We start from the raw sequence: 27,233 nt of genomic DNA, 5'->3' as shown, positions 1-27,233 counted from the left end.
ACAGGAACTAGGCAGCCACAGGGAAGCAATCATGATGAATGAGCCCATTATCTCCTTGTCTGGATGTTATGATCTGGTGAGTTTCAGTTCTTTGATACTTTTTGTTTTTGAGAGGCCTGAAAGTGAAAGGAACGCAGATAAAACAAATTAAGTCTCAAGCTTAAAGACCAGAAGGGTCTATTTCTATGTTTATCCAAAAAACTATCTATGGGACTATTGGGTCAGTTTCAAAAGTGTAGGCAAAGTATTCGTTTGTCCAACAAATATTTATTGAGCATCTATTATGTTCCAGGCACTGTTACTGCTGGAGATTCAGCATGAACAAGACAGGTTAACACTGGGGTCCTCCGTCCTCAGGGAACTTTCAATCTAGAGAGGGAGAAAGACAATAAACAAAAGAAATCACTGGGCACAGTGACTCACACCTGTAATCCCAGCACTTTGGGAGGCCCAGGTGGGCAGATCGCCTGAGCGCAGGAGTTCCAAACTAGCCTGGGCAACATGGTGAAACCCCATCTCTACTAAAATACAAAGAATTAGCTGGTCACGGTGGCATGCGCCTGTATTCCTAGCTACTCAGGAGGCTGAGGCAGGAGAATTGCTTGAACCTGGGAGGCGGAGGTTGCCGTGAGCCGAGACTGTGCCACTGCACTCCAGCCTGGGTGACAGAGCAAGACTCTGTCTCAGAAAAAAAAAAAAGAAGAAGAAGTCAGGAAGTGCTGTGGGATGTCAGATGTTGGTAAGTGCTAAAAAGCAAACAAATCAAGAAAGGGGAACTGGGCCAGACACAGTGGCTCATGCCTGTAATGCCAGCACTTTGGGAGGCCAAGGCAGACGGGTCACTTGAGGTCAGGAATTCCAGACCAGCCTGGCCAACATGGTGAAATCCTGTCTCTGCTAAAGATACAAATATTAGCCGGGCGTGGTGGTGCGTGCCTGTAATCCTAGCTACTCAGGAGGCTGAGGCAGGAGAATCGCTTGAACCTGGGAGGCAGAGGTTGCAGTCAACCAACATCGCCCCATTGCTCTCCAGCCTGGTGACAGAGTGACACCACCACACCCAGCTAATTTTTGTATATTTTGTAGAGACGGGGTTCCACTTTGTTGCCCAGGGTGGTCTCAAACTCCTGAGTTCAAGTGATCTACCTGCCTCAGCCACCCAAAGTGTTAGGATTACAGGCATGAGCCACCGTGCCTGGGCAGGTAACTTTTAATATTTTGTTTTTTAAAAAAGAATAATTGCACATGGTAAAAAATGCTGCAATTAAATATGCATTATACTTCAGGCCGAGCGCGGTGGCTCATGCCTGTAATCCCAGCACTTTGGGAGGCGAAAGCGAGCAGATCACTTGAGGCCAGGAGTTCGAGACCAGCCTGGCCAACATGGCAAAACCCCGTCTACTAAAAATACAAAAATTAGCCAGGCGTGGGGGTGCACACCTGTAATCCCAGCTACTTAGGAGGCTGAGGCATCAGAACTGCTTGAACCCAGGAGGCAGAGGCTGCAGTGAGCCAAGATCACACCACTGCACTTCAGCCTGGATGACAGAGCAAGACTCTGTCTTAAAAAAAAAAAAAAAAAAAAAACTTCATATAATGAAATAGCTAAAATGAAATTCATTTTGGCTATTAGTAACAGAAACATCAAATAAGGGGCAGTTTTAAAAAGAGAGGGCTGGACGTGGTGGCTCACTCCTGTAATCCCAGCACTTTGGGAGGCCAAGGTGGGTGGATCACTTGAGGTCAGGAGTTTGAGACAAGCCTGGATAACATGGTGAAACCCCATTTCTACTAAAAATACAAAAATTAGCTAGGTGTGGTGGCAGGTGCCTGTAGTCCCAGCTACTCAGGAGGCTGAGGCAGGAGAAATGCTTGAGTCCAGGAGTCAGAGGTTGCAGTGAGCCAGGATCATGCCACTGCACTCCAACCTGGGCGACAGAGTGAGACTCTGTCTCAAAAAGAAAAAAAAAAAAAAAAAAACAGAGAGAGAGGAAAATGTGTTTCTGCCTCTAAAATTAAAAATTCACAAGGCAGGCAATCCAGAGCTGGTAGGGCATCTCCATGATGGTCAGGGATTCAGATCCTACTTTGTGGTTCTGCATTTTCAACAAGTGGCTTCTACCTAATGGCCCAGGACAGCTGTTTAACTGCTGGCCATCGTGTCTGAACTCCATTCAGCAAGGTGGAAGGGACAGAAAAAAGCAGTCCCCCAGATGGTTTTCCCACAGCCATGACCACACTTAGTGTTATCCATTTGTCATGTTTTTAATTTGATTAGTGAAAAATACAGCTAATCTTCATTTAAATTTGTATTTCCCCAATTATTAGCAAATTTGAGACACTTCATAATTTGTTGTATTTTTTGTGTGTGTGTGTGTGAGACAGAGCCTCCCTCTGTCACCCAGGCTGGAGTGTAGTGGTGTGATCTCAGCTTGCTGCAGCCTCAACCTCCTGGGCTCAAGCAATTCTCCCACCTCGGCCTCCCAAAGTGTTGTGATTACAGGTGTGAACCACTGTACCCAGCATCTGTTAACTTTTTTTTCCCAATCTGATCACTGAAAAAATAATCTTTTAAAAATTTCAGGCCGGGCGTGGTGGCTCACGCCTGTAATTTCAGCACTTTGGGAGGCCGAGGTGGGCAGATCACGAGGTCAGGAGATTGAGACCATCCTGGCTAGCACGGTGAAACCCTGTCTCTACTAAAAATACAAAAAATTAGCTGGGCATGGTGGCGGGCGCCTGTAGTTCCAGCTACTTGGGAGGCTGAGTCAGGAGAATGGCATGAACCCAGGAAGTGCAGCTTGCAGGGAGCCGAGATCATGCAGCTGCACTCCAGCCTGGGTGCCAGAGCAAGACTCTGTCTCAAAAAAAAAAAAAAAAAAAAAGGTGGGCACGGTGGCTCACACCTGTAATCCCAGCACTTTGGGAGGCCGAGACGGGCAGATCACGAGGTCAGAAGATCGAGACCATCCTGGCTAACATGGTGAAACCCCATCTCTACTAAAAATACAAAAAAAAAAATTAGCCAGGCATGGTGGCGGGCGCCTGTAGTCCCTGCTATATGGCAGGCTGAGGCAGGAGAATGGTGTGAATACGGGGGGCGGAGCTTGCAGTGAGCCGAGATTGCGCCACTGCACTCCAGCCTGGGCGACAGAGCGAGATTCCGTCTCAAAAAAAAAAAAAAAAAATTTCAATTTGTATTACTGAACATTAGTAAAACTGAGAGAATCTCTTCATAGATTTATTGAATGCTAGTATATCTTTTTCAAGGAACTGACTTTCCAGTCCTTGGCCCATTTTTCCATTGAATTATTACTTTTTCTTAGTCATTTGCATATTCATTTTATTAACGAAATAACGCGGCCCTTTGATATAAGTGTTAAAAAAAATATTTTCCCCAATTGAAATGTGTCCTTTTAGTTTTTTGTGGTTATTTTTTGCCATACAAAAGGTATTCTTATGAAGTCATATGTAGCTATATTTCCTTTTCTGTTCTAGTTTTGGTACTCGTCTTAAAAGACTTTCTTCTCTCCAAGAAAAGCAAATGTGAAGCACATCAAAGTCTTTTCTTTTAATTTTATTTATTTATTTTGAGACAGAGTCTCGCTCTGTCACCCAGGCTGGAGTGCAGTGGCGCGATCTCGGCTCACTGCAAGCTCTGCCTTCCGGGATCACACCTTTCTCCTGCCTCAGCCTCCTGAGTAGCTGGGACTACAGGTGCCCGCCACCGCACCCGGCTAATTTTTTGTATTTTTAGTAGAGACGGGGTTTCACCATGGTCTCGATCTCCTGACCTTGTGATCCACCCACCTCAGCTTCCCGAAGTGCTGGGATTACAGGGGTGAGCCACCACACCAGGCTATTTTTTTTTTTTTTTTTGAAACGGAGTCTCACTCTGTTGCCCAGGCCAATGTACAGTGGCACGATCTTGGCTCACTGCAACCTCCGCCTCCCAGGTCAAGTGATTCTCCTGCTTCAGCCTTCCAAGTAGCTGAGATTACAGGTACCTGCCATCACACCTGGCTAATTTTTTGTAGTTTTAGTAGAGATGAGGTTTCACCATGTTGACCAGGTTGGTCTCAAACTCCTGACCTCAAGTGATCCACCTGCCTTGGTCTCCCAGAGTGCTGGGATTACAGGCGTGAGCCACCGTGCCTGGCATAAAGTCTTAATAGTTGTAATTGCTTTTGTTTAAGCTGACATATATGTGTATACACACACTCATACATATATACACAAACATATATACATTTATATATACACACATACACAAATACAACACACATACTTATGTACATATGTATATATCCACCCATATATACACATAAATGCACAGATATATACACATATACATATGTACATACATATATTTACATAGACATAAAAGCAAACATATACATAAATTTACACACATATACACACAAACACATTATACACTTAGATACAGAATTATAGACATACATGCAAATTCATACACACACCCATAGACACATATATGCATATATACATGCATGTATATGTCCGTATAGAGAGATCTATGCTGGAATATACAAAAACATTATTTCTCTTTTGAAGGAAAATGAGAACCTTTTTTGGCTTTTGTGGGAGGTTGGGGAGAAGCAGACAGGGGGCACTTTCCATTTCTAATTTGGTACAGCTGGAATGTCTAACACTCTGCATATCTTATTTTAAAATGTCTATGTGGGCTATTTTGGCAGCGGGACGGTAGGTCATTTCTTGTTTTCATCTTTTTTTTTTTTTTGAGACAGAGTCTCGCTCTGTCGCCCAGGAGTGCAGTGGCACAATCTCGGCTCACTGCAAGCTCTGCTTCCCGGGTTCATGCCATGCTACTGCCTCAGCCTCCTGAGTAACTGGGACTACAGTCGCCCACCACCATACCCAGCTAATTTTTTGTATTTTTTTAGTAGAGATGGGGTTTCACTGTGTTGGCCAGGATGGTCTTGATCTCCTGATCTCGTGATCCACCCGCCTCGGCCTCTCAAAGTGCTGGCATTATAGGTGTGAGCCACCGCACCCCGCCTTGTTTTCATCTTTATGTGGCTCTTTATTCAATAAAAACAAAACCACTGCCACCTAAAAATAAAATTTGTTAGAAGCCAAGATCATGTTATAGGTTATAACCATAATCTTTCTTTTTTTTTTTTTCTTTATTTTTCTTTTTCTCTGGGTCTGGTATAAAGCTTGCATTTAACCTGATTTACTCTTGCCAGTCTCTCCCTGAATAAGCCATTCATAGCCCTGTCTACCGATCCAGGCCTGGGCACGTCCTGGCATGTCAGATTGTCCAAGCCAGCAGCTGCCACAGTTCCCATTCCTCAGGCTTCAAGAACTGACAGGAGCATCTGCCAAGGGTTCATCCAGCAGTGGTGACCCGAGAGCTTTATAACAACAAGTGATTGTCTAATGAGTTTGAACACAAGGGTTTGCTGTTCTAGGTGGCTTCACAGTGCTGCGTTCAGGGTATTTCCCGTGTGATTTTCTTATTTGTGATAAGCAATAAGAGTTGTGCAATTCCACTCAGAAATATTTTTAAAAAGTCCTCCACCAGGCCACTTTGACTCCTTCTGGATCTGTGTGACCAGGATTAGAACAGGTAGCTGTCTAAATGCCATTACTAGGTCTCTTGAGCTATGACACTGCTGGAAAGAAAGGGAGACTAACTCATTGAACAACCTACCAAATCCAAAAAAGAAATACAGTAAGTAAGGCTGGGTGAAGTAGCTCACGCCTGTAATCCTAACATTTTGGGAGGCTGAGATGGGTGGATTGCCTGAGCTCAGGAGTTTGAGACCAGGATGGGCAAAATGGTGAGACCACTGTCTCTACTGGAAAAAAAAAAAAAAAAAAAAAAAAAAATTGGCTGGGCGTGGTGGCACATGCTTATGGTCCCAGCTACTTGGGAGGCTGAGGTAGGAGGATTGCTTGAGCCTGGGAGGCGGAGGTTGCAGTGAATCGAGATAATGCCACAGCACTCCAACCTGGGTTACAATGTGAGACCTTGTCTCAAAAACAAAACAAACAAAAAAACAAAAATTTAAAATTTTTGAAAATGGATAAAACCACATGAATGGAATGAGTTCAAATACACACATTCACGGTTTTTTGTGTTTTCTTTTTTAACTTTCTGTTTTTTTGGTCACATACAAACTTTAAACTTTAAATGCATGGCTGGGCACAGTGGCTCACACCTGTAATCCCAGCACTTTGGGAGGCCGAAGCGGGTGGATCACCTGAGGTCAGAAGTTCAAGACCAGCCTGAGCAACATGACAAAACCCGTCTCTACTAAAAATACAAAAATTAGCTGGGCATGATGGCCGGTGTCTGTACTTCCAGCTACTCAGGAGGCTGAGGCAGGAGAATCGCTTGAACCCAGGAGGTGGAGGTTGCAGTGAGCTGAGATCATGCCCCTGCACTCCAGCCTGGGCAACAGAGCCAGACTGTCTCAATTAAACAAACAAACTTCAAATGCATGACACTTGTCCTTCATAGCTTCTGAGATATATTTTTCTGCCTAGAAAAATACTCTCCGGCCGGGTGTGGTGGCTCATGCCTGTAATCCCAACACTTTGGGAGGCGAGGCGGGTGGATCATGAGGTCAGGAGATAGAGACCATCCTGGCTAACACGGTGAAACCCCGTCTCCACTAAAAAATATAAAAAATTAGCTGGGCGTGGTGGTGGGTGCCTGTAGTCCCAGCTACTCAGGAGGCTGAGGCAGGAGAATGGCGTGAACCCAGGAGGCGGAGCTTGCAGTGAGCCGAGATGGCGCCACTGCACTCCAGACTGGGAGAGAGAGCAAGACTCCGTCTCAAAAAAAAAAAAAGAAAAAAAGAAAAATATTCTCCCTGCTTCTAAGAACATAGATTCAGTCACCATATACAGGGGAGGCTCTTGATATCGTCATGCTTTGCACTTACGTCTTTCATCCATCTGGAATTTATCTCAATGAAAGGAACGTTGGAATAGTCCAACACACTCCAAAGAAATGTTTGGCCACTTGATCCTTGTCTCATCTGCTGGCCTGTAACGCTGCCTTCATCAACACTGAAAATCTCATATTTAGAGACGCCAAACTGTCAGAAATATTATAGATTCTTAATGCATTTTAGTGCCTGATAGGGCATACTCCTGCCCCTCTGTGCCTTTCAAAGTTTCTGGGTTACTTTCATATGGTAACAATTTTTTAGCCCCTCATCTTGCGTTTATATGTCAAACTCCAGAAGCTGGACAAAGAGGAGGCAGGATGTTTTACTTTTACAGTTAAATGACTAGGCTAGGCACGGTGGCTCACACCTGTAATCCCAGCACTTTGGGAGGCCGGAGGGTAGATCACCTGAGGTCAGGAGTTCGAGACCAACCCGGGCAACACGGAAACCCTGTCTCCACTAAAAATACAAAAAAATTGGCTGGGCGTGGTGGCACATGCCTGTAATCCCAGCTACCCGGGAGGCTGAGGCACGAGAATCACTTGAACCCAGGAGGCAGAGGTTGCAGTGAGCTGAGATCATGCCTCTGCACTCCAGCCTGGGCGACAGAGCAAGACTCCATCTCAAAAAATAGTAAATAAAATAAAATAATCAATAATTGTTCACATTCACCCAGCACTCATCCACCATAGCACAAGACCACAGCCTTACCTCTTACACATTTGCTTATTTTTTGTTGTGTGCGGTTTTTTTTTTTTTTTTTTTTTTTTTTTTGAGACTGAGTCTCGTTCTGTTGCCCGGTGGCGTGTCTCTGGTCACTGCAACCTCCGCCCCCTGGGTTCAAGTGATTCTCCTGCCTCAGCCTCCCGAGTAGCTGGCATTAAAGGCACATGACATCACGCCCAGCTGATTTTTGTATTTTTTGTAGAGATGGGGTTTCACCATGTTGGCCAGGCTGGTCTCCAGCTCCTGACCTAAGGTGATCCACCCGCCTCAGTCTCCGAAAGTGCTGGGATTATAGGCATGAGCCACTGCGCCCGGCTACATTCACTTGTTTTTCTAGAACTATTATGCAGGGATTGGAGCTTTTCCAAAGCAGCCATGCCTGAAGTTTACTTGTCATTGGACCTGAGCGTGACAAGGCATGCATTTTGCAAAAATCAATGGTAGAGTTTTTCAGTCACAGATGTGCCTGTGGCAGAAAAAAATTTCAAACAAACCAGCACAGGCAGCAATCCACCTTCCCAAACAAGGACGCTTTGTATAACGTGCAAATATTTGTCCAGAAATGGCAAGAAACGCTTCCAAGAACTGCAGAAAAATCGGGTTAATTTAGCAATATAGGTGAATGTAGTTTGGGGTAATGTAACTTTTTAAATTTTGTGTTTAAGTATAATGTTGTTGCTTTAATGTAAAGAAGTATAAAGAAACTAAAGAATGACCTACTATTTCTCCTGTCCACATCAGCATTCTAAAATAGAATGTGTTACCAAGTATGAGAGTTACAGCTGGGGACATAATACAGTCCTTCCCTCCATTCCCCTCAGTTCCCCACCTCAGAGGCAACCTGTTTTCCATTTGTTGTTTTTCCTTCCATAAAAAGGAAAAAGATTGATACATATACTACCATATATAATAATATAATGTTTTTCATTGATAAAAGGGTGATCATATGTGCCCCAGTGCACCTTGGTACTTTTCACTTCGTAAAATAATATTTCTCTTCTTTCTCTCTGTCTCTGTCTCTGTCTCTCTCTCTCTCTCTCTCTCTCTGGCAGGGTCTCTGTCTGTTGCTCTGTCTGGAGCGCAGTGGTATGATCATATCTTACTGCAGCTTCAGACTCCTGGGCTCAAGCAATTCTCCCATTTCAGCCCCCTAAGTAGCTGGAAATACAGGCATGTGCTCGGCCTAAATCTCCCTTCCCCTTCCCCTCCCCTCTCCTGCCCTCCCCTTCCCTCTCGTTCTTTCTTTCTCTCTTCTTTAATTCTTTCCTCCCTCTTTTTCTCTATCCTCCCTTCCCTTCCTCCCCACCTCCCTCCTTCCTTCTTTCTTTCTTTTTTTTTTTTTTGAGACGGAGTCTCGCTCTGTGGCCCAGGCTGGAGTGCAGTGGCCGGATCTCAGCTCACTGCAAGCTCCGCCTCCGCCTCCCGGGTTTATGCCATTCTCCTGCCTCAGCCTCCCGAGTAGCTGGGACTACAGGCGCCTGCCACCTCACCCAGCTAGTTTTTTGTATTTTTTAGTAGAGACGGGGTTTCACCATGTTAGCCAGGATGGTCTTGATCTCCTGACCTTGTGATCCACCCGTCTCGGCCTCCCAAAGTGCTGGGATTACAGGCTTGAGCCACCACGCCCGGTGCAATTTTTATTTTTTGTAGAGATAGGATCTCACTATGTTGCTCAGGCTGGTTTCGAGCTCCTGGGCTCAAGTGATCCACCTGCCTCAGCATCCCAAAGAGCTGGGATTACAGGTGTGGGTGACAGAGCGAGACCCTGTCTCTAAAACAAACAAACAAAAAACTAACCAAACACCCACCAAGCATGAAATAAGGATGGACATATAGATGAGTGCAATGGAGTTGATAGTCTAGAAAACAGTCATGTGATACCATTTTCCACATTGCTGGCAAAAGTTCTAAGCTTTGTATAAAACCCTGTTCCAGGCCGGGTGCAGTGGCTCAGGCCTGTAATCCCCGCGCTTTGGGAGCTGGAGGTGGGCGGATCACGAGGTCAAGAGTTCGACACCAGCCTGGCCGACATAGTGAAACCCCATCTCTACTAAAAAATACAAAAATTAGCTGGGCTTAGTGGCACATACCTGTAATCCCAACCACTCTGGAGGCTGAGGCAGGACAATGGCATGAACCCAGGAGGCGGAGCTTGCAGTGAGCCAAGATCGCACCACTGCACTCCAGCCTGGGCAACAGAGCAAGACTCCGTCTCAGAAACAACAACAACAAAAACTGTTCTGATGAGGGTGTGGTGAGACAATCTCACGCACTATTACTGGGAATGTGAACTGGTTTATGGGCAATTTGGCAGTAGCAGTGAATTTTTTTTTTTTTTTTTTTTTTTTTTTTGAGACAGAGTCTTGCTCTGTCACCTGGTTGGAATGCACTGGCATGATCTTGGCTCACTGCAAGCTCCGCCTCCCAGGTTCATGCCATTCTCCTGCCTCAGTCTCCCGAGTAGCTGGGACTACAGGCGCCCACTATCACGTCTGGCTAATTTTTTATATTTTTAGTACAGACAGGGTTTCACCGTGTTGGTCAGGATGGTCTTGATCTCCTGACCTCGTGATCCACCCACCTCAGCCTCCCAAAGTGCTGGGATTACAGGCGTGAGCCACCGCGCGCGGCCAGCTGTGAAATATTTTAAATGACTTTTGATTTTGATCCCTGGCATCCTGCTACTAGCAGTTTTCTCTAACGATATGCTCTTGGATGTATGCTATGGTGCATGTTTGAGAAACATTGACAGTGAGTGAGTGTAAGAGTGAAAAATGAAAACCATCTAAGGGTTTCTAGCCTCTATCAGTATGGAGCTGGTTAAACAGATTGTGCTACAACCATAGGAAGATGAAACTCTCTAGAGACAATAAAAAGAGATTTGGTTGGAGGCCCGGCGCGGTGGCTCACGCCTGTAATCCCAGCACTTTGGGAGGCCGAGGCGGGCGGATCACTGAGGTTGGGAGTTTGAGACCAGCCTGAGCAACATGGAGAAACCCTGTCTCTATTAAAAATACAAAACTTAGCCGGGCATGGTGGTACATGCCTGTAATCCCAGCTACTTGGGAGGCTGAGGTAGGAGAACAGCTTGAACCTGGGAGACAGAGGTTGTGATGAACCGAGATTGGGTCACTGCCCTACAGCCTGGGCAACAAGAGCGAAACTCCATCTCAAGAAAAAAAAGTTAACTCAGTATGGTTGTGTGTGCCTGTACTCCCAGCTACTAGGGAGGCTGAGGTAGGAGGATCACTTGAGTCCAGGAGGTCGAGGCTGCAGTGAGCCATGATCATGCCACTGCACTCCAGCCTGGGCAACACAGCAAGACCCTGTCTCCAAAATACAAAAATTCTTCTGCTTCCAAAATTATAAGTAAACTCGTTCCTATTTTTATTTAAATGTTTATTGATTTCATTTTTCACATTTACATCTTTGATTCATCTGGAAGGTATTTGAGGACTCAAAGAAGGAGCTAGGGAAACCAACTTTATTCTTTTTGTTCTGTCCAATGGCTAGCCAGTTTTCAGAGCATTAGCTAAGTTTAGAAAATCTCTTTTCTCTCCTGCTGATTTAGAATAAATAGCACCATGGCTGGTCATAGTCTAAATTCTCAGATGTATAAAGCTCTATTTCTGGATTCATGATTCTGTCCCACCATTTTGTTGGCCTAGTTCCTCAACACAAGTAAACTACAGTGACATCGCATCCTCACAATCCATTCCTTGATCTATCAGTAGGGCAAATCCGCTGACATGAATTTTCATTTTCCGGAATATTCTGGCCATTAACAGAGGGTAGTCGATTTTGTTTGTTTGTTTGTTTGTTTGAGACAGGGTCTCATTCTGCCGCCTAGGCTAGAGTGCAGTGGCAGGATCCTAGCTGACTGTAACCTTGAACTCCTGGGCTCAAGCGAGCCTCCCACCTTAGACTCCCTAGTAGCTGGGATTACAGATGCGTGCCACCATGATTTTAAATGCAGTAATTTGCTTTATAATATCAGGATGTGGTTTGGTGAAACCAACCCAGATGCTTGTAAGTCAAGGATGAAAAACTTGGGTCACCTGGCATCACCAACATTCCCTAAGAGTTGAACACTTTCCCTCATAAATGTCAGGGTCACGGGATGCAACAGGAAAACCTTCTCCAATGGCTCCGCTGCGGTGGCTTGTTGCGCCCTCCCTCTGGACCACGCGGCCCCTAAAAGTCAGCCCCAGACCTTGAGCTCAGTGTAATATCTAGATTCATGCTAGAGACGTGAATCAAAGGTTCAATTTTATGAGAACGAATGTGTGGGGCCTGAATTTTAAACACAGAGCCATGCTACGCTGCAAACAGTCTTACACCACAGCGTGCTCATCAGAAGTGTAAATGAGACACACAGGGAGGGCAGGAGCACACTTATTACAAGATCTATAATCACACACAGGAAGTGTTAAACTGGGCCCATTGGTGACTGGCTTTGGTGTGCAGCATTGCTATGGCTTTGGCTCAGTGCACAGGACTGTAAAGATGAAAATAAAATAGCCACCCCCTTGCTTTTTAATTAATTAATTAATTAATGGTGCCATCTCAGCTCACTGCAACCTCTGCCTCCCGGGTTTAAACCATTTTCCTGCCTCAGCCTCCCGAGTAGCTAGCATTACAGGTGTGCGTCACCATGCCTGACTAATTTTTCTATTTTTAGTAGAGACGGGGTTTCACCATGTTGGCCAGGCTGGTCTTGAACTCCTGACCTCAGGTGAACTGCCTGCCTTGGCCTCCCAAAGTGCCGGGATTACAGGCGTGAGCCACCATGCCCCGCCATTTTATTATTATTTTTTTAAAAGAGATGGGGGTCTCACCATGTTGACCAGGCTGATCTTGAACTCCTGGGCTCAAGCAATCCTCCCACCTCGGCCTCCATAAGTGCTGGGATTATAGGCATGAACCATTATACCCGGCCCAGTTCCTTTTTTTTTGTTTGTGTTTTTGACAGGGAGTCTGGCTGTATGGCCCAGGCTGGAGTGCAGTGGCCGGATCTTAGCTCACTGCAAGCTCCGCCTCCCAGGTTTACGTCACTCTCCTACCTCAGCCTCCCGGGTAGCTGGGACTACAGGTGCCCGCCACCTCGCCCGGCTAGTTTTTTTTGTATTTTTTAGTAGAGACGGGGTTTCACTGTGTCAGCCAGGATGGTCTAGATCTCCTGACCTCGTGATCCGCCCATCTCAGCCTCCCAAAGTGCTGGGATTACAGGCTTTAGCCACTGTGCTTGGCCCCCAGTTACTTTTTAAAAATAGTTTCCATTCAAGTATAATTTGCATGCAGCGAAATGCACACATTTAAAATACATGTACAATTTGATGATTTTTGACAGAAATTCATTTTGACACCTACGCAACCACCAACCCAGACACAGAACCTTCCACCACTCCAAAAAGTTCCTTCTCAAAGTCCTTCTTACTGAGACAACCGCTGTTCTATTTTTTGCCATCATGAATTAGTTTTTCCTATGCTAGAACTTCTTAAAAATGAAATCATACAGTATGTGGGCATCTTCTGCTCCTGGCTTCTTCCCCTTAGCATAAAGCCTTTGAGATCCATCAATATTGGTGGGTTTTTTTGTTTGTTTGTTTGTTTTGGTTTTGGAGCTTAATTTGTGGCATATATTCCCAATCCCAAAGATCAATAATGTCTGTAGATCATTTATATTAGTACGCAGATTCAGTGGTGGCTGTTTCATGTGGTCTCTGAATTGTGCCTTTATATAGTGTAGGCTCTGCCCTATTTGGCTTGGTAAACTTACATAGAAAACAAGAGGTATTAACTGCACACAGAGGCCTCCTTGTTTTATGGTTAGTACATCTAGAATTACGTGGTGGTGAGCACTGATAAAACCAGAGAATTAGCTTCTGCCTGGAGATTATGAAGGAATGTGGAGTTGCATATTTGAACTGGACTCTGTTAGTCTGGAACTCTTTCTTTTACTGCCTACTTTTTTTTTGAGATGGAGTCTCACTCTATCACCCAGGCTAGAGTGCAATGGTGCGATCCTGGCTCACTGCAACCTCCGCCTCCTGGGTTCAAACGATTCTCCTCCCTCAGCCTCCCCAGTAGCTGGGATTACAGGCACCTGCCATCATGCCTGGATACTTTTTGTATTTTTTGTAGAGAGGGGGTTTCACCATGTTGGCCAGGCTGGTCTCAAACTCCTGACCTCAGATGATCTACCCACCTCGACCTCCCAAAGTGCTGGGATTACAGGCTTGAGCCACGGCACCCGGCCACATCGATATTGTATCAGTACTGCATTCCTGTTTATTGTTCGGTAAGGGTCCACTGAAGGGTTGCGCTGATGCAGGATGGGCAAGCCCCCAAATTGAGGCTTAGTCCAGGAGGGTTCTTGGCTTCACCCTTGAAATAATTCAAGGGCAAGCTGGTGGTGGTAGCAACTTTTCTTGAGGCCGCGGTGCACGGCCACAGCAGAGGGACTGCCCCTTGCAAAGCAGGGCTACCCGATAGGCAGTGTGCCCAGAGGAGCAGCTCAGAGGCAGTGCTGCTGTCATATTTATACACACGTTTAATTATATGCAAATTAAGGGGTGGTTTCTGCAGAAATTTCCAGGAAAAAGGTGGCAACTTCAGGGTTGTCAAGAGCATTGCCATGGAAAGGGGCAGTAACTTCCAGGTGTTACCATGGCAATGGTAAACTGGCATGGTACTGTGGTGGCCCTCACTTCTAGAAAGCTGCTTCCACCCCAGACCTGTTAATTTGGTCCGGTGTCTAAGCCCTGCCTCTAGAGACGAGCCCCACCTCCTACCGCAGTACCACTCCTACTTATATACAAGAGAAATCTATGCCCACACAAAAACTGGTACACCCATGTTCATGGTAGTATTATTCAAAATAGTCAAAAAGTGGAGGCAACCCAAACATGCGTCAACCAATGAACGGATATATAAAATGTGGTACAACATTTGGACTGCTTCCAGATTTAGGCTATTATGAATAAGTATGCTATTATGAACATCTGTGTACACATCTTTGGTGGATATATATGTTCATTTATCTTAGGTAACTACTAAGGAGTGGAATGGCTGGGTCGTATGATAAGGGTATATCTAACTTTTTTTTTTTTTGAGACAGAGTCTCACTTTGTCACCCAGGCTCAAGTGCAGTGGCGTGATCGCGGCTCACCACAACCTCCGCCTCCAGGTTCCAGTGATTCTCCAGACTCAGCCTCCGAGGTAGCTGCGATTACAGGAGCCTGCCACAATGCCCAGCTAATGTTTGGTATTTTTTTTTAGTAGAGACGGGGTTTCACTGTGTTGGCCAGGATGGTCTCAATCTCCTGACCTCGTGATCCACCCACCTCGGCCTCCCAAAGTGCTGGGAGAGAAACACCAAATCTTACCCTGAGCACTCAGATGATGCCCCATGTCATGTTGCCAAGCTGAGACCTGCCACACATTCTCTTGCTATTATGTGGCCATCAGGCCTGAACAAGAGCCAGGACCCAAGGGGTTTGCAAGAGTCACGCCTGAGTTTAATTAAGTGGGACAGATGTGCTATTTAGAACCAGGACACCTGGGAACAATTTTAAAGGCGCAGACGTGCCCTGCCTGTGATGAACTTCAGCACAGACCAGCACAGTCCCCTAATCCTCTTAATTGTTGATACCATCACAAAAAGTGCAAATCTAAAAACAGAGATGAACTGAAAAAATTATTGCATTATCGTTAATCTGACCACAGTGGCTAATGTTGCTTGAATAATGCATTTGGGTGCTTTTAAAAGTCTGCAGTCAGCCTGGGCAACATGGCAAAACCCTGTTCCTACCAAAAAATACAAAAATTAGCTGGGCATGGCAGTTTGCACCTGTAGTCCCAGCTACATGCAGGGTGGCTGACATGAGAGGATGGCTTGAGCCTGGAAATTCAAGGCTGCCGTGAACCAAGATTGCGCCACTGCACTTCAGCCTGGGTGACAGAGCGAGAGACCCTGTCTCAAAAAAAAAAAAGAAAGTCTGCGATGTTTTATTTTTTAATGTGAGAAAATATTAAGAAGTACATTGGCGGCCGGGCGCGGTGGCTCAAGCCTGTAATCCCAGCACTTTGGGAGGCCGAGACGGGCGGATCACGAGGTCAGGAGATCGAGACCATCCTGGCTAACACTGTGAAACCCCGTCTCTACTAAAAAAAAAAAATACAAAAAACTAGCCGGGCGAGGTGGCGGGCGCCTGTAGTCCCAGCTACTCGGGAGGCTGAGGCAGGAGAATGGCGTAAACCCGGGAGGCAGAGCTTGCAGTGAGCTGAGATCCGGCCACTGCACTCCAGCCTGGGGAACAGAGCGAGACTCCGTCTCGCAAAAAAAAAAAAAAAAAAAAAAAAAGTACATTGGCTGGGGGCAGTGGCCCACACCTGTAATCCCAGCACTTTGGGAGGCCTAGGCAAGGCAGATCACGAGGTCAGGAGATCGAGACCATCCTGGCTAACACAGTGAAACCCCGTCTCTACTAAAAATACAAAAAAAAAAAAAAAAGAAAAAAACCATTAGCCAGGCGTGGTGGCAGGTGCCTGTAGTCCCAGCTACTCAGGAGGCTGAGGCAGGAGAATGGTGTGAACCCAGGAGGCGGAGCTTGCAGTGAGCTGAGACTGCACCACTCCAGCCTGGGCCACAGGGCGACTCCATCTCAAAAAAAAAAAAAAAGTAAATTAAAAAATATATGGGTCATGGCAGGGCACAGTGGCTCATGCCTGTAATCCCAGCATTTCAAAAGACTGAGGCAGGAGGATTGTTTGAGACCAGGCATTCAAGACCAGCCTGGGCAACATAGTGAGAACTCATCTCTACCCCCTCCAAAAAAAGTTAGCTGGGCATGGTGGTGCACATCTGTAGTCCTAGCTACTCAGGAAGATTGTTTAAGCCCAGGAGTTTGAGGCTGCAGCGAGCTGTGACCACACAATTGCACTCCAGCCTGCGTGACGGAGCAAGAGCCTGACTCTTAAAAACATTTTGTTTTTAAATAATTGAAAATACTACTCAAACACGCATGAATCTCAAAAGCACTATGCTGGCCGGGTGCGGTGGCTCACACCTGTAATCCCAGCACTTTGGGAGGCCGAGGCAGGCAGATCACAAGGTCAGGAGATCGAGACCACCCTGGCTAACATGGTGAAATCCCATCTCTACTAAAAATACAAAATTATCCAGGCGTGGCGGTGCACACCTGTAGTCCCAGCTACTTGGGAGGCTGAGGCAGGAGAATCTCTTGAATCTGACAGGCGGAGGTTGCAGTGAGCTGAGACTGTGCCATTGCCCTCCAGCCTGGGCAACAGAGCGAGATGCCGTCTCAAAAAAAAAAAAAGGCTGGGGCGTGGTGACTCATGCCTGTAATCCCAGCACTTTGGGAGGCTGAGGTGGGTGGATCACCTGAGATCAGGAGTTCGAGACCAGCCTGGCCAACATGGAGAAACCCTGTCTCTACTAAAACTACAAAATTAGCCAGACATGGTGGCAGGCGCCTGTAATCCCAGCTACTCGGGAGGCTGGGGCAGGAGAATCACTTGAACCCGGGAGGCAGAGGTTGCAGTGAGCTGAGATCGGGCCATTGCACTACAGCCTGGGCAAAAAGAACGAAACTCCCTAAAAAACAAAAACAAAAACAAAGCAAACAAACAAACAAAAACCACTATGCTGAGGAAAAGAAGCCAGACACCAAAAAAACCATACGCTGTATGACTCCACTGATATGCAGTCCTGGGACAGACACACTGAGCTTTGGCTGGAAAAGTGATTACAGGGCTCACCTCTGAGAGCTGGGGCAGGGACCGACTGGAAAGGGGCACAGGGAGGCTTTCTAGGATGATGATATTGTTCTGTATCTTGTTGCAGGGGTGGGTTACACAGGTGCCTGTCTATGTCCAAACTCATCAGACCGTTCACTTAAGATCTGTCCATTTCACTGTATGTAAATGTTTTATTTTACCTAAAAAATGAAAATGTAAAAAAAAGGAATAAATGAATAAGTAAATCAACACAAACCAGGTCTTTCACCTTGGCAGCTCTACTAACCCCAAATGGGCAGCTTTTTCTGGGGACTCCAGGGCCTCCCAGGTCCAGCCACAGTCACCTCCCCACTAGGCTCCCAGCTGCCACCTCCCCCTCTGCAGTCTGTTCCCCACCAGGCTTCCAGAGGGAGACTGGAACCAACCTACGTAGGATCATGACGCTGTGCTCAACACCCTCCCACAGCTCCCATCTCTCAAATTAAAGCCAGAATACATCCTGGCTGCACCTGTGGGGCCTTGCACACCAGCCTGCAAAGCCCCCGGCCTCTGCTCCTCACCTCCTCCTTGCTTTCTTATTTATTGTTTTTGTTTTTTGTTTTTTTTTTTTTCTTGGAGACAGAGTCTTACTCTGTCGCCCAGGCTGGAGTGCAGTGGAGTGCAATCTCAGCTCGCTGCAGTCTCAACCTCTCGGGTTCAAGCGATTCTCCAGCCTCAGCCTCCCAAGTAGCTGGGACCACAGACACACACCATCACATCTGGCTAATTATTTTGTATTTTTAGTAGAGATGGGGTTTTACCATGTGGGCCAGGCTGGTCGTGAACTCCTGAACTCAGGTGATCTGCACACCTTGGCCTCCCAAAGTACTAGGATTACAGGCATTAGCCACCGTGCCTGGCCTTACTCACTTTCTCAAACAGATCAGAGTCTCCCTCCATGATGACTGCTCCCTCTGCCCAGGAGGCTGTCCTTGGCCAACTGCTTGTCTCACCCCTCACCCGCTTCAGGTCTGTTCAGACATCGAGTTCCCAGAGAGGCTCCCCCAACCGCTGTAGGCGACAGCCAGCCGCTCCTGCACACTCACCTTGCCTGCCTCTCTTCCTGCTTTATTTTTCATGGCAGAGCTCTCCGGCCCCTCCGCCTGTATCTACATAAGGTCTGTCCTCACTTGAACGTCAGGTTCCAGACCAGCACTTGGTCTTGCTCCTGGCTGTCATACAGCAGATTCTCAATGAACCTAGCTTGAATGACAGCATGGGCGACCAGGACACTTTGCTCTCGAGCCCTGCTGGTTGCATCCACAGCTCTCCATCTCCCTGCAAATACTCCAGGCCAGCCTCTCCCCAGACACACCCCTGAACAGAACACCTCCACCCGGGGCGATGAGGTTCCCCTGAAGACAGCTTTCATGTGCCCCAACCTTGGATTCCCCCATTTTTAGGGCACGTAGGCCTGTCATACTTTACTGACAGCCTGGGTGTAACCAGTGAGTGACTATTACTGTGGGAGGTACTTACATATCTTGGCCAAACAGGGCTTTTCCCATTGTGGGGTGTGGGGGCACCCAATAAATAAACCTTCATCCAGATGCTTCTGAGTATACAGCAGTTCCTAACGAGCAACCTGTCCCAAAATCCCAGCTTCCCTTTTGATCTCTTTCGCATCTTTCCTCACAATCTCCATTCACTTTCACAAAACCTCAACCTGGACCCCGAAGGACACTTCCCTTTCCCCAAGCCTGAATTATTCCACCTGAAGCTCTCCAACCTGTATTATTAACAGAATTCTTGGCTGGGTGTGGTGGCTCACACCTGTAATCCCAACACTTTGGAAGGCCGAGGCAGGCGGATCACAAGGTTGACAGACCGAGACCATCCTGGCCAACACGGTGAAACCCCATCTCTACTAAAAAAAAAATACAAAAATATTAGCTGGGTGTGGTGGCACATGCCTGTAGTCCCAGCTACTCAGGAGGCTGAGGCAGGAGAATCGCTTGAACCTGGGAGGCAGAGGTTGCAGTGAGCCGAGATCATGCCATTATACTCCAGCCTGGCAAGAGCTAGACTCCATCTCAATTAAAAAAAAAAAACAAAAAACAAAAACAAAAACAGAATTCTCAGGAGAAACTGTTTAAGATGGAGATTCCCAGGTACAACCCCCAAGAGATCCTGAATCAGCAGCTGGGAACATGAAATGGTACCTTGAACAGATTCCAAGCAACTGATGTAGTGGCCACCCTGGTTCAGGAGTTCTTGGAGAGGGGCAAGGGAGAGCCAGAAGAAAACTAAATTTTTAGCTAAAAGACCTCAGCTTCTGGCCTGGCGCAGTAGCTCACACCTGTAATTCCAGCAGTTTGGGAGGCTGAGGTGGGCAGATCACTTGAGCCCAGGAGGTAGAGGTTGCAGTGAGCTGAGATCGTGCCACTGAACTCTTGGCTTCTGTGTGAGGGAACAGGAAGGGAGGGAAAGGTTTTCATCTTGCAGCTGTTTATAAAAATATAAACTGGCACTTTGAGATAATTTGCATCACCAAATACCTATTCTAGAAACCCCAAGATCTGTGGGACGTCCTTCCACATCGGTGGAAAGCCATTCGCAAAGAGGACAAACGGCTTCTCCTCTCATGGATCATTAACAATTCTCAAAGCTTGAACCCATATCTGATAACCAGTCACGTCTGGCTGGGGGCACTGTTTGGAGGGGGAACCCTTTCCTCAAATTTAATAGTCCATGCAATCCCCACCTACAAAAGAGTAAAACTTAACAGGACACAATTTGCTAAACTTTATTTTATACATACACGTTTACATTTACTAATCATGGCGTCAGCCTGTTAACACAATGAAGCCGTAATGGACCCGTTTTGAAATTAGAAGTTGGACAGTTGCAGGCTTTGGTCTCTTCAAGAGTGCAGTTCGCCCCTGGGTTTCGTCTGGCACACACCCCAGGAGAACCTCGATGCACACATCTGAGTAGCTGCTCTCTTTTCTCTTGTATTTTTCAGTCAGACTCATTCAGGATGTTGAAATGAATCACCACGAGAAATGTGTTTTAAAGTTGAATCACTAAGAACATCTAACAACTGTTCACATTCTTTTTTTTTTTTTTTTTTTTTTCTTTGAGACGGAGTCTCGCTCTGTCGCTCGGGCTGGAGTGCAGTGGCCAGATCTCAGCTCACTGCAAGCTCCGCCTCCCGGGTTTACGCCATTCTCCTGCCTCAGCCTCCGGAGTAGCTGGGACTACAGACGCCCGCCACCTCGCCCGGCTAGTTTTTTGTATTTTTTAGTAGAGACGGGGTTTCACCATTTTAGCCAGGATGGTCTCAATCTCCTGACCTCGTGATCCGCCTGTCTCGGCCTCCCAAAGTGCTGGGATCACAGGCTTGAGCCACCACGCCCGGCCTACTGTTCACATTCTTTAGCACAAAAACTGAAGTCGGAAAAGATGCCCTGAAAACTTGCAAGGGCTAATACTCTATGATAGAATATTACTACTGTTCACCATGTTAACACATTTACTTGCTACCATACAACTGAAGCAGCACGGCAGAACAAGAGCATGTGAATGACGAAAGGAAAATTGCTTTCAGGGCGTCAGATTATAGGACATGCACAGGACTGAATTTCTTCCACTTCTAACCTCGCCCATCAGTCGCATTTACAAGAAACTCAACTTTAAGCAAAGAGATGCCAGAAATAACTAACTCAAGATGTGTACAAAAACAAGTTAACCTATAAACACAAGGTAATATTCTGATAGTCTTCAATGTGACTAGTTTCCAACATATCTGAGTAGTCACTTTTGAGTTTTTTAAACACGTGAAAAAAACAGATTCAGATTACATCTTTGTGGACATCTAGGATACAGTCTGGAAACCATTACCTCAGGAACCCTGCCCTCTACCCTACACATGGGCACGCAAACACACACACACACACACACACACACACACAAATAATGACACGTGGTGGTCTGGTCTAATATAGTGTGTCTAAATTCAAAGGGCAGACATTAACAGCCTCGATCTCTGATCTCCTGACCTGGCTTTTCTTTTTGTTTGTTCGTTTGTTTTTTTGAGACAGAGTCTCACTCTGCCGCCAGGCTGGAGTGCTGTGGCGCAATCTCGGCTCACTGCAACCTCCGCCTCCCGGATTCAAACAATTCTTCTGCCTCAGCCTCCTGAGTAGCTGGGATTACAGGCGCGCGCCACCACGCCCGGCTAATTTTTGTATTTTCAGTAGACATGGGGTTTCACCATGTTGGTCAGGCTGGTCTCAAACTCCTGACCTCATGATCCACCCGCCTCGGCCTCCCAAAGTGCTGGGATTACAGGCGTGAGCCACCACGCCCAGCCAACAGCCAAGTTTTAAAATATTTTTTCCCCTCTTACTTATATGTAACGTGAGTAGTGACCTTCTGCTACAAAGATGGTGACAGTTTGGTGCAAAGATAGTGACAGTTTGGTAGATGGATGGAATTACAGCTGGGGACCTACGAATGCCTGCATCCTTCCCTACAATCACCCCACTTCCCCACAGGATTCCTGAGAGGGCTCATCCCAAATGGGAATCAAAGTGCCATTTTACTAACAGACTCTAAAACTCAAAGACTTTGAGGTCTAGGCAGACATTCTTTTTCCCTAAAACTAACTCTTGGGACCTCCTGGCTAGATAACTGGAGGATGGAAGCTGGAGACTGAAGGGGCAATGAAGCCAGGTTTGCAGGTTTGGCTTAACTTACCCGCTGGTTACACGAGAGAAAGGCGGGAGGGAGAACACGGCAGGGCCACCCAGCTCTTCCAAACGCCAGGGCCTGCAGAGGTCGCTGACCATTCCGAGGAGGGAGCGAGGCGTGGGGGAGAAAGGCTGAACATGGATGAGTGTAACACTGACCCTGCTCATGCATAAAGGGGAATAAATGTTCTAGAACTTTCCCAATCCTCTTACCAACTCTCCTGACTCTGAAGGGAAGGTGAATAGAAGAGGTGGTGAAATGGCAGGCCTGGTAGAGAAAAGGGCATAGAGGTCCACCTCCCTTCCCCAACCCCCTCCCACCCAAGACCTCACCTATTGTTTACCTCAGAGCCAGATCTCTATCAACAGGGTCCCTAAGAGAGTCCAAAGTCTTATTTTATTCAGTGACAAGAGAAAACTTGGTAGACTTGAAACTTCTTCCTTGTTCTTTCAACTCCTCAGTACGGGTGGTCCCCCAGATCAAACCTTTCTGGATTCTGCAAATAAATGAGAGAACAGCTCAAGAAGGGAAGCAGAGAGGTGTCATTAGGAAATGCATTACTTCCAAGAAACTTCTGGGTCCCTGAACATTTCTATTCCCCAGCCAGGCCTCTAGAAAATTCCACCCTTAAAGCCACATACCCTGCAAACACCATAACTCCAAAGGATTTTTTTTTTTTTTGGGGGGGGACAGGGTCTCACTCTATCGCCCAGGCTGGGGTGCAGTAGTGTGATCTTGGCTCCCTGCAACCTCCACCTCCCAGGTTCGAGCAATTCTCACGCCTCGGCCTCCCCAGCAGCTGGAATTACAGGTGCCCACCACCATGCCCAGCTAATGTTTGTATTTTCAGTAGAGATGGGGTTTCACCATGTTGGCCAGGCTAGTCTCGAACTTCTGACCCCAGGTGATCTGCCCACGTTGGCCTCCCAAATCATTAAATTCTTCTTTTTTCTTTTTTGGAGGCAGAGTCTCACTCTGTCACCCAGACTGGAGGGCAGTAGCACAATCTAGGCTCACTGCAACCTCTGCCTCCCGGGTTCGAGATTCTCCTGCCTCAGCCTCCTGAGTAGCTGGGATTACAGGCGTATGCCACCACGCCCAGCTAATTTTTTGTATTTTTAGTAGAGACGGGGTTTCACCGTGTTGGCCAGGCTGGTCTTCAACTCCTGACCTCAAGCGATCTGCCTGTCTCGGCTTCCCAAAGTGCTGGGATTACAGGCGTAAGCCACCAAGCCTGGGCCTAAACCATTAAATTCTCATCAAGGAAGACGGGTCAGATGGAGTGGCAAACGACCACAGTGACACTCATTGATAAACCACCGGTCAGTGGGTTTGCTCTGTCATCTCCTGCCCACCAGATGTCCCCAGCATCGGCCTTCAAGGGCTCCTGGGAGGGCAGTCTGGGCTCTTACCCTCCTCAACTGGTGTGTCATCCACCTCCTGCCATGCTCCAGGGTCCTCCTCATCACCCGCTTGACCCACCACCTCCTCAGGTTCCTCTGCCCCCACCTGCCACTCCTGCTAGTCCTGCCTCATCCACTTGCTGGCATGAGCCCAGTCACTTCTGCTGTCATTCTCACCATTGGTGGCACGCCGAGGAGAGCCTTCTGGCTTGGCCTTCAGATCCCTAGAAGTTGAGGCTGTTGCCTCGGCAGGCTGCTGGCCTGGAGGGGCCTTCTGAACTGATGCCTCCCTTATTGAGCCCGGCCCTTTCTTTGGCATCACCGGCTTCTTCCTGCCATCTTCTGAGTCGACCAAGACGTAAGAGACAGGGCCCAGGCTCACCTTCTTCTTCTTCCTCATGGGGTTCTTGGCGGAGACCCAGGCCATGGCCTTCTTCTTTGGTGGGCTTTCATGGCCACCATCTTGGTCTGACTCAGAGGCGCCTCCTGGGCTCTCGGCTTCTGCCTGGGCATCCTGAGGTGGCTCTCTGGGACCCTTCCAGGCACATTTCGCCATGGGCTTCTTCAAAGCCAACTCCTCCTGCTTCACACAGGGCTTTCTGCTGCCCTTGATAGGCTCTGAGATTGCCATGTCTTCAGCATCACCCGCCTCAGGATCCTCCAAGTTGGCTGTGCTGTTGGAATTGATGCCTTTGGGTTTTTTCCAGGGCACTGCTTCCTGCTTGGGGTTCTTCTTCTGCTTCTTTCTCCTGGAGCGAGTCTTAGCTCCAGCCTTGCGAGCCAAAGGTTTGGGAGGGTCATGCTGGTCTTCCGTGGCATTCCAGTTGTTGGGGTTCTCCGTCTTTAAGGCAGAACCCACCTCTGCTGCAAGCCCCGGTTCTTTCTTGACCTTCCTCCCTGCTGCTAAAGCCCAGGCTGCCATCTCCTCGAACTCAGCGGCCTCGTGGGCCCTGGCTTCCTCCCGGCTGCGGATCTCGGCATCCATACAGAAGATGATCTGTACCACCGCTCCCAGAAGCACCCCCAAAGCTTCTGCCCAGTTCTCTGGCGGATGATGCTGGTTCTGGGACAGTGTGGGGTGGTTGAGCTGCAGCAGGCGGACCACATCCTCCCAGGTGCGCCCCTCGGCATCCAGGAATTCATTCAGGTTTTTTAAAAACTCAGCATCCTGGGTAGGGTCTCTACAGACCACTCTCCAGACACCACCCCTTCCTGGGAATTCACGGGGGATGGTGCTCAGATTCACACCTTCACCAACCTCAATGAGGGCAGCTTTAACATTCTCTTCCCTCACAAATATCTTGTTGAGCACGCGGTATGGGCCCAGTGGGGAAAGGACCCCATTCAGGGTCTCCTCAATTTCTGCTTGGCCACAGTCCTCTGGAATGCCTGTGACCAATAAGGACCTGTGGATGTCCACTTCCATTCCCCTGCACCAATCCTCCAGAAGGTTCATCGCCATGGTCTTGGACATTTAGCGGCTTTGACCCTACTACGTGTAGTAAAGAGTCTATTAGGTGGACGTGGGCTGCAGTGGTCCCCAAAAACAGTAATCCTGCAAGGTGAAAAGGGAGCGAGGTCAGGTTTCCAGAAAGATGGCCAAGCTCACAGATCCTAGCTGCCCCCTCCGCGGCTGGCCTGCAGGAGGCCTCGCGCTTTCCCAACACCCTCCACCCCAACCCAGACCCCGGTGCTCACACAGGTCCCAGAATCTGCAGCAAAAGGCTCTCGGTCCCTCCCCCGGGCCTGACGCTCCGCCTGCCCGGCCGGGACTTACTTGACAGCCCAGCCAGGCCAAGGAAGGGCAGCCGGGATGCAGCTGTTTCCCAGTCGCGGGCTCCCACTACCCCAGCGCCGCTGCTAGAGGCAGAAAGGGCCAGGAAGGCGCCGTCCGCCCCCACTCCGGCCCGGGCGGGTCACGCGACCTCCAGCCTCGATCCAGTTAGCTGCACGGAGCCAAGGTTGGCGTCGCAGCACGCGCCTGCGCACTGGCTCCGGCACCGCCGCTCCGGGGTCTTGGGCTGCGCAGGTGCCGACGTCTCCATGGCAACCGGGCGTGGGTTGCTACCCCTCAGCCCTGCCTGCGCGCCGGCGCTGCAATTAGGCCTAGGGAGCCGGGTGCAAGAGTGTACTTTTCAGGTTGCAGAGCAAGGGCGTCTGGATACACTCCGGTGGCACCTCCGTGGAGGCCCACTCTTTCCACCCAACTGGGACTCGGGAACGGGGATTAGGTCGCTGAGAAGCGCTAACATCCCGTGGGTGCACCCACTGACTCTATTATCCTCTGCTCCACTGTTGGATTCACCCAACGCAACTCTTGGGAGACACTAGAAATCAAGGAAGGAGGAAAACGAGGCTTTAATCGTCTTGGGTTCCTATAAAAAGACAAAGCCACAGCTCCTGTTGGGCTTGTAGCCTTCTCTGCTACAAGCTCCTGAGTTCTTCCAGGAATTTCCAGAAACTTCTAGAAATTTCACTCTCGTCTCTGACCCCTTCTAGCATGAGGATAATGCCTCTCTTTTTCTTGTTTCCTCAACGTGATGCAGGGCAGGTTCTTGGCGTCCTCTAGGCAGGGGGCAATGTTACAGCTCAGTGACTGCCCCTACAAAGTGTTAATCCAAACTGCAACCATTTTGTAAGCCCCCCACGATTTTGCAGATCTTTGTCAAAGTGAAATATTCCACGAGGGTGCCGGCCGTGAGAAACAGCCTGCCTAACCACCTGACCACAAGGTGGACAAAGGCCCAACTAAATAAACATCCCGATCATATTCTGCCGGGAGAAAGTGCGGAGAACACCAGGTTCCACCAGAACAAGGGCCAGAACCTCCCCATCATGGAACCACCTTGTCAATATCCTGCTGGGCAGCAAGCCATACTGCCCAGAGCCCTCCAACCCATAACTATAAGTACCCCCAGCCTATAAGCAGGGGTGGGCTCTGGCACTAGGCTGGTTCCCCACTCCCACAGGTGTCTGCAGTATACCTGGGTTGCTGTTGAGTTGCCTTCTGTCTGTGTGTCTTTAACCCTCACCTTCCCTCCAAAATCTAACGAAGAGGGCTACCCTCTAGGCAGTGTGCTGAGAATAGCAGCTCAGGGGCAAGGCTGCAGTCACATTTATACCCATTTTTAATGACATGCTAATTAAGGGGTGGGTTTTCAGAATTAACTAGCAAAGTGGCAGTAACTTATGGGTGTTGCCATGGCAATGGTAAACTGTCGGTGCTGGCGGGCTTGCCTGATGGAGAGGGGCTTTCGGTGCCTTTTCAAGGTTTTGGTCAGTCTTCAGTGTGGTCCTAAGTGGCGTCCCCTGGGCCTCCGACCTCAACCTTGCTGCCCATGAGCAAGAGCTTTGTTAATAGTATATTAAAGCCGGGCGCTGTGGCTCACACATGTAATCCCAACACTTTGGGAGGCTGAGGAGGGCAGATCACTTGAGCTTGGGAGTTTGAGACCAGCCTGGGCAACATGGCAAAAGCCTGTCTCTACCAAAAACGCAAAAAATTAGCCAGGTGCAGATATTTATTTGAGAGCTTCAGCGTATGAGCAGTAAGTATTCAAAGTGGTGGGACTCCATGTAGCCACCTAGGGAAAGGCTTAGAGAAGGAAGTCACGGACAGTGCCCTGGGAAGCTCTGTGGTGAAGAAGAGAAGGAGGCAGCG

At 48.1% G+C, this 27,233-nt stretch overlaps 1 protein-coding gene and 1 long non-coding RNA gene across 4 annotated transcripts; both read right to left on the bottom strand.

The window, feature by feature from the left end:
• Positions 1-261: 261 nt before the first annotated feature.
• On the bottom strand, positions 262-19,835 carry LOC111520126. Its single transcript, XR_002724566.2, has 3 exons — positions 19,774-19,835; positions 17,457-17,635; positions 262-369 (listed from the first exon to the last, which is right to left on the bottom strand). It is a non-coding gene; the product is annotated as an uncharacterized LOC111520126 (long non-coding RNA).
• A 4-nt stretch (positions 19,836-19,839) lies between these two features.
• Positions 19,840-25,534, bottom strand: PNMA8A (PNMA family member 8A). Of its 3 annotated transcripts, XR_002724565.2 has the most exons (4): positions 25,350-25,534; positions 23,750-25,127; positions 22,513-22,665; positions 19,840-19,874 (listed from the first exon to the last, which is right to left on the bottom strand). XR_002724565.2 is itself a non-coding variant. In XM_023182629.2 (3 exons), the coding sequence occupies exons 2-3, from the start codon at positions 25,044-25,046 to the stop codon at positions 22,649-22,651; spliced, it is 1,314 nt and encodes a 437-aa protein (XP_023038397.2). In that variant the 5' UTR covers positions 25,047-25,127; positions 25,271-25,534; the 3' UTR covers positions 20,722-22,648. The 3 variants fall into 3 exon arrangements, 2 of the variants coding, with proteins under 2 accessions (XP_023038397.2, XP_023038396.2); XM_023182629.2 differs by lacking the exon at positions 19,840-19,874 and having other exon boundaries at positions 20,722-22,665; positions 25,271-25,534; XM_023182628.2 differs by lacking the exon at positions 19,840-19,874 and having other exon boundaries at positions 20,722-22,665.
• Between the last annotated feature and the right edge of the window lie 1,699 nt (positions 25,535-27,233).

Source organism: Piliocolobus tephrosceles, chromosome 21 (genome assembly GCF_002776525.5).
Source record: "Piliocolobus tephrosceles isolate RC106 chromosome 21, ASM277652v3, whole genome shotgun sequence".
NCBI classification, from domain to species: domain Eukaryota; kingdom Metazoa; phylum Chordata; class Mammalia; order Primates; family Cercopithecidae; genus Piliocolobus; species Piliocolobus tephrosceles.
Note: the sequence above shows the minus strand (reverse complement) of the source record. Positions and strands in the feature narration are given on the sequence as shown.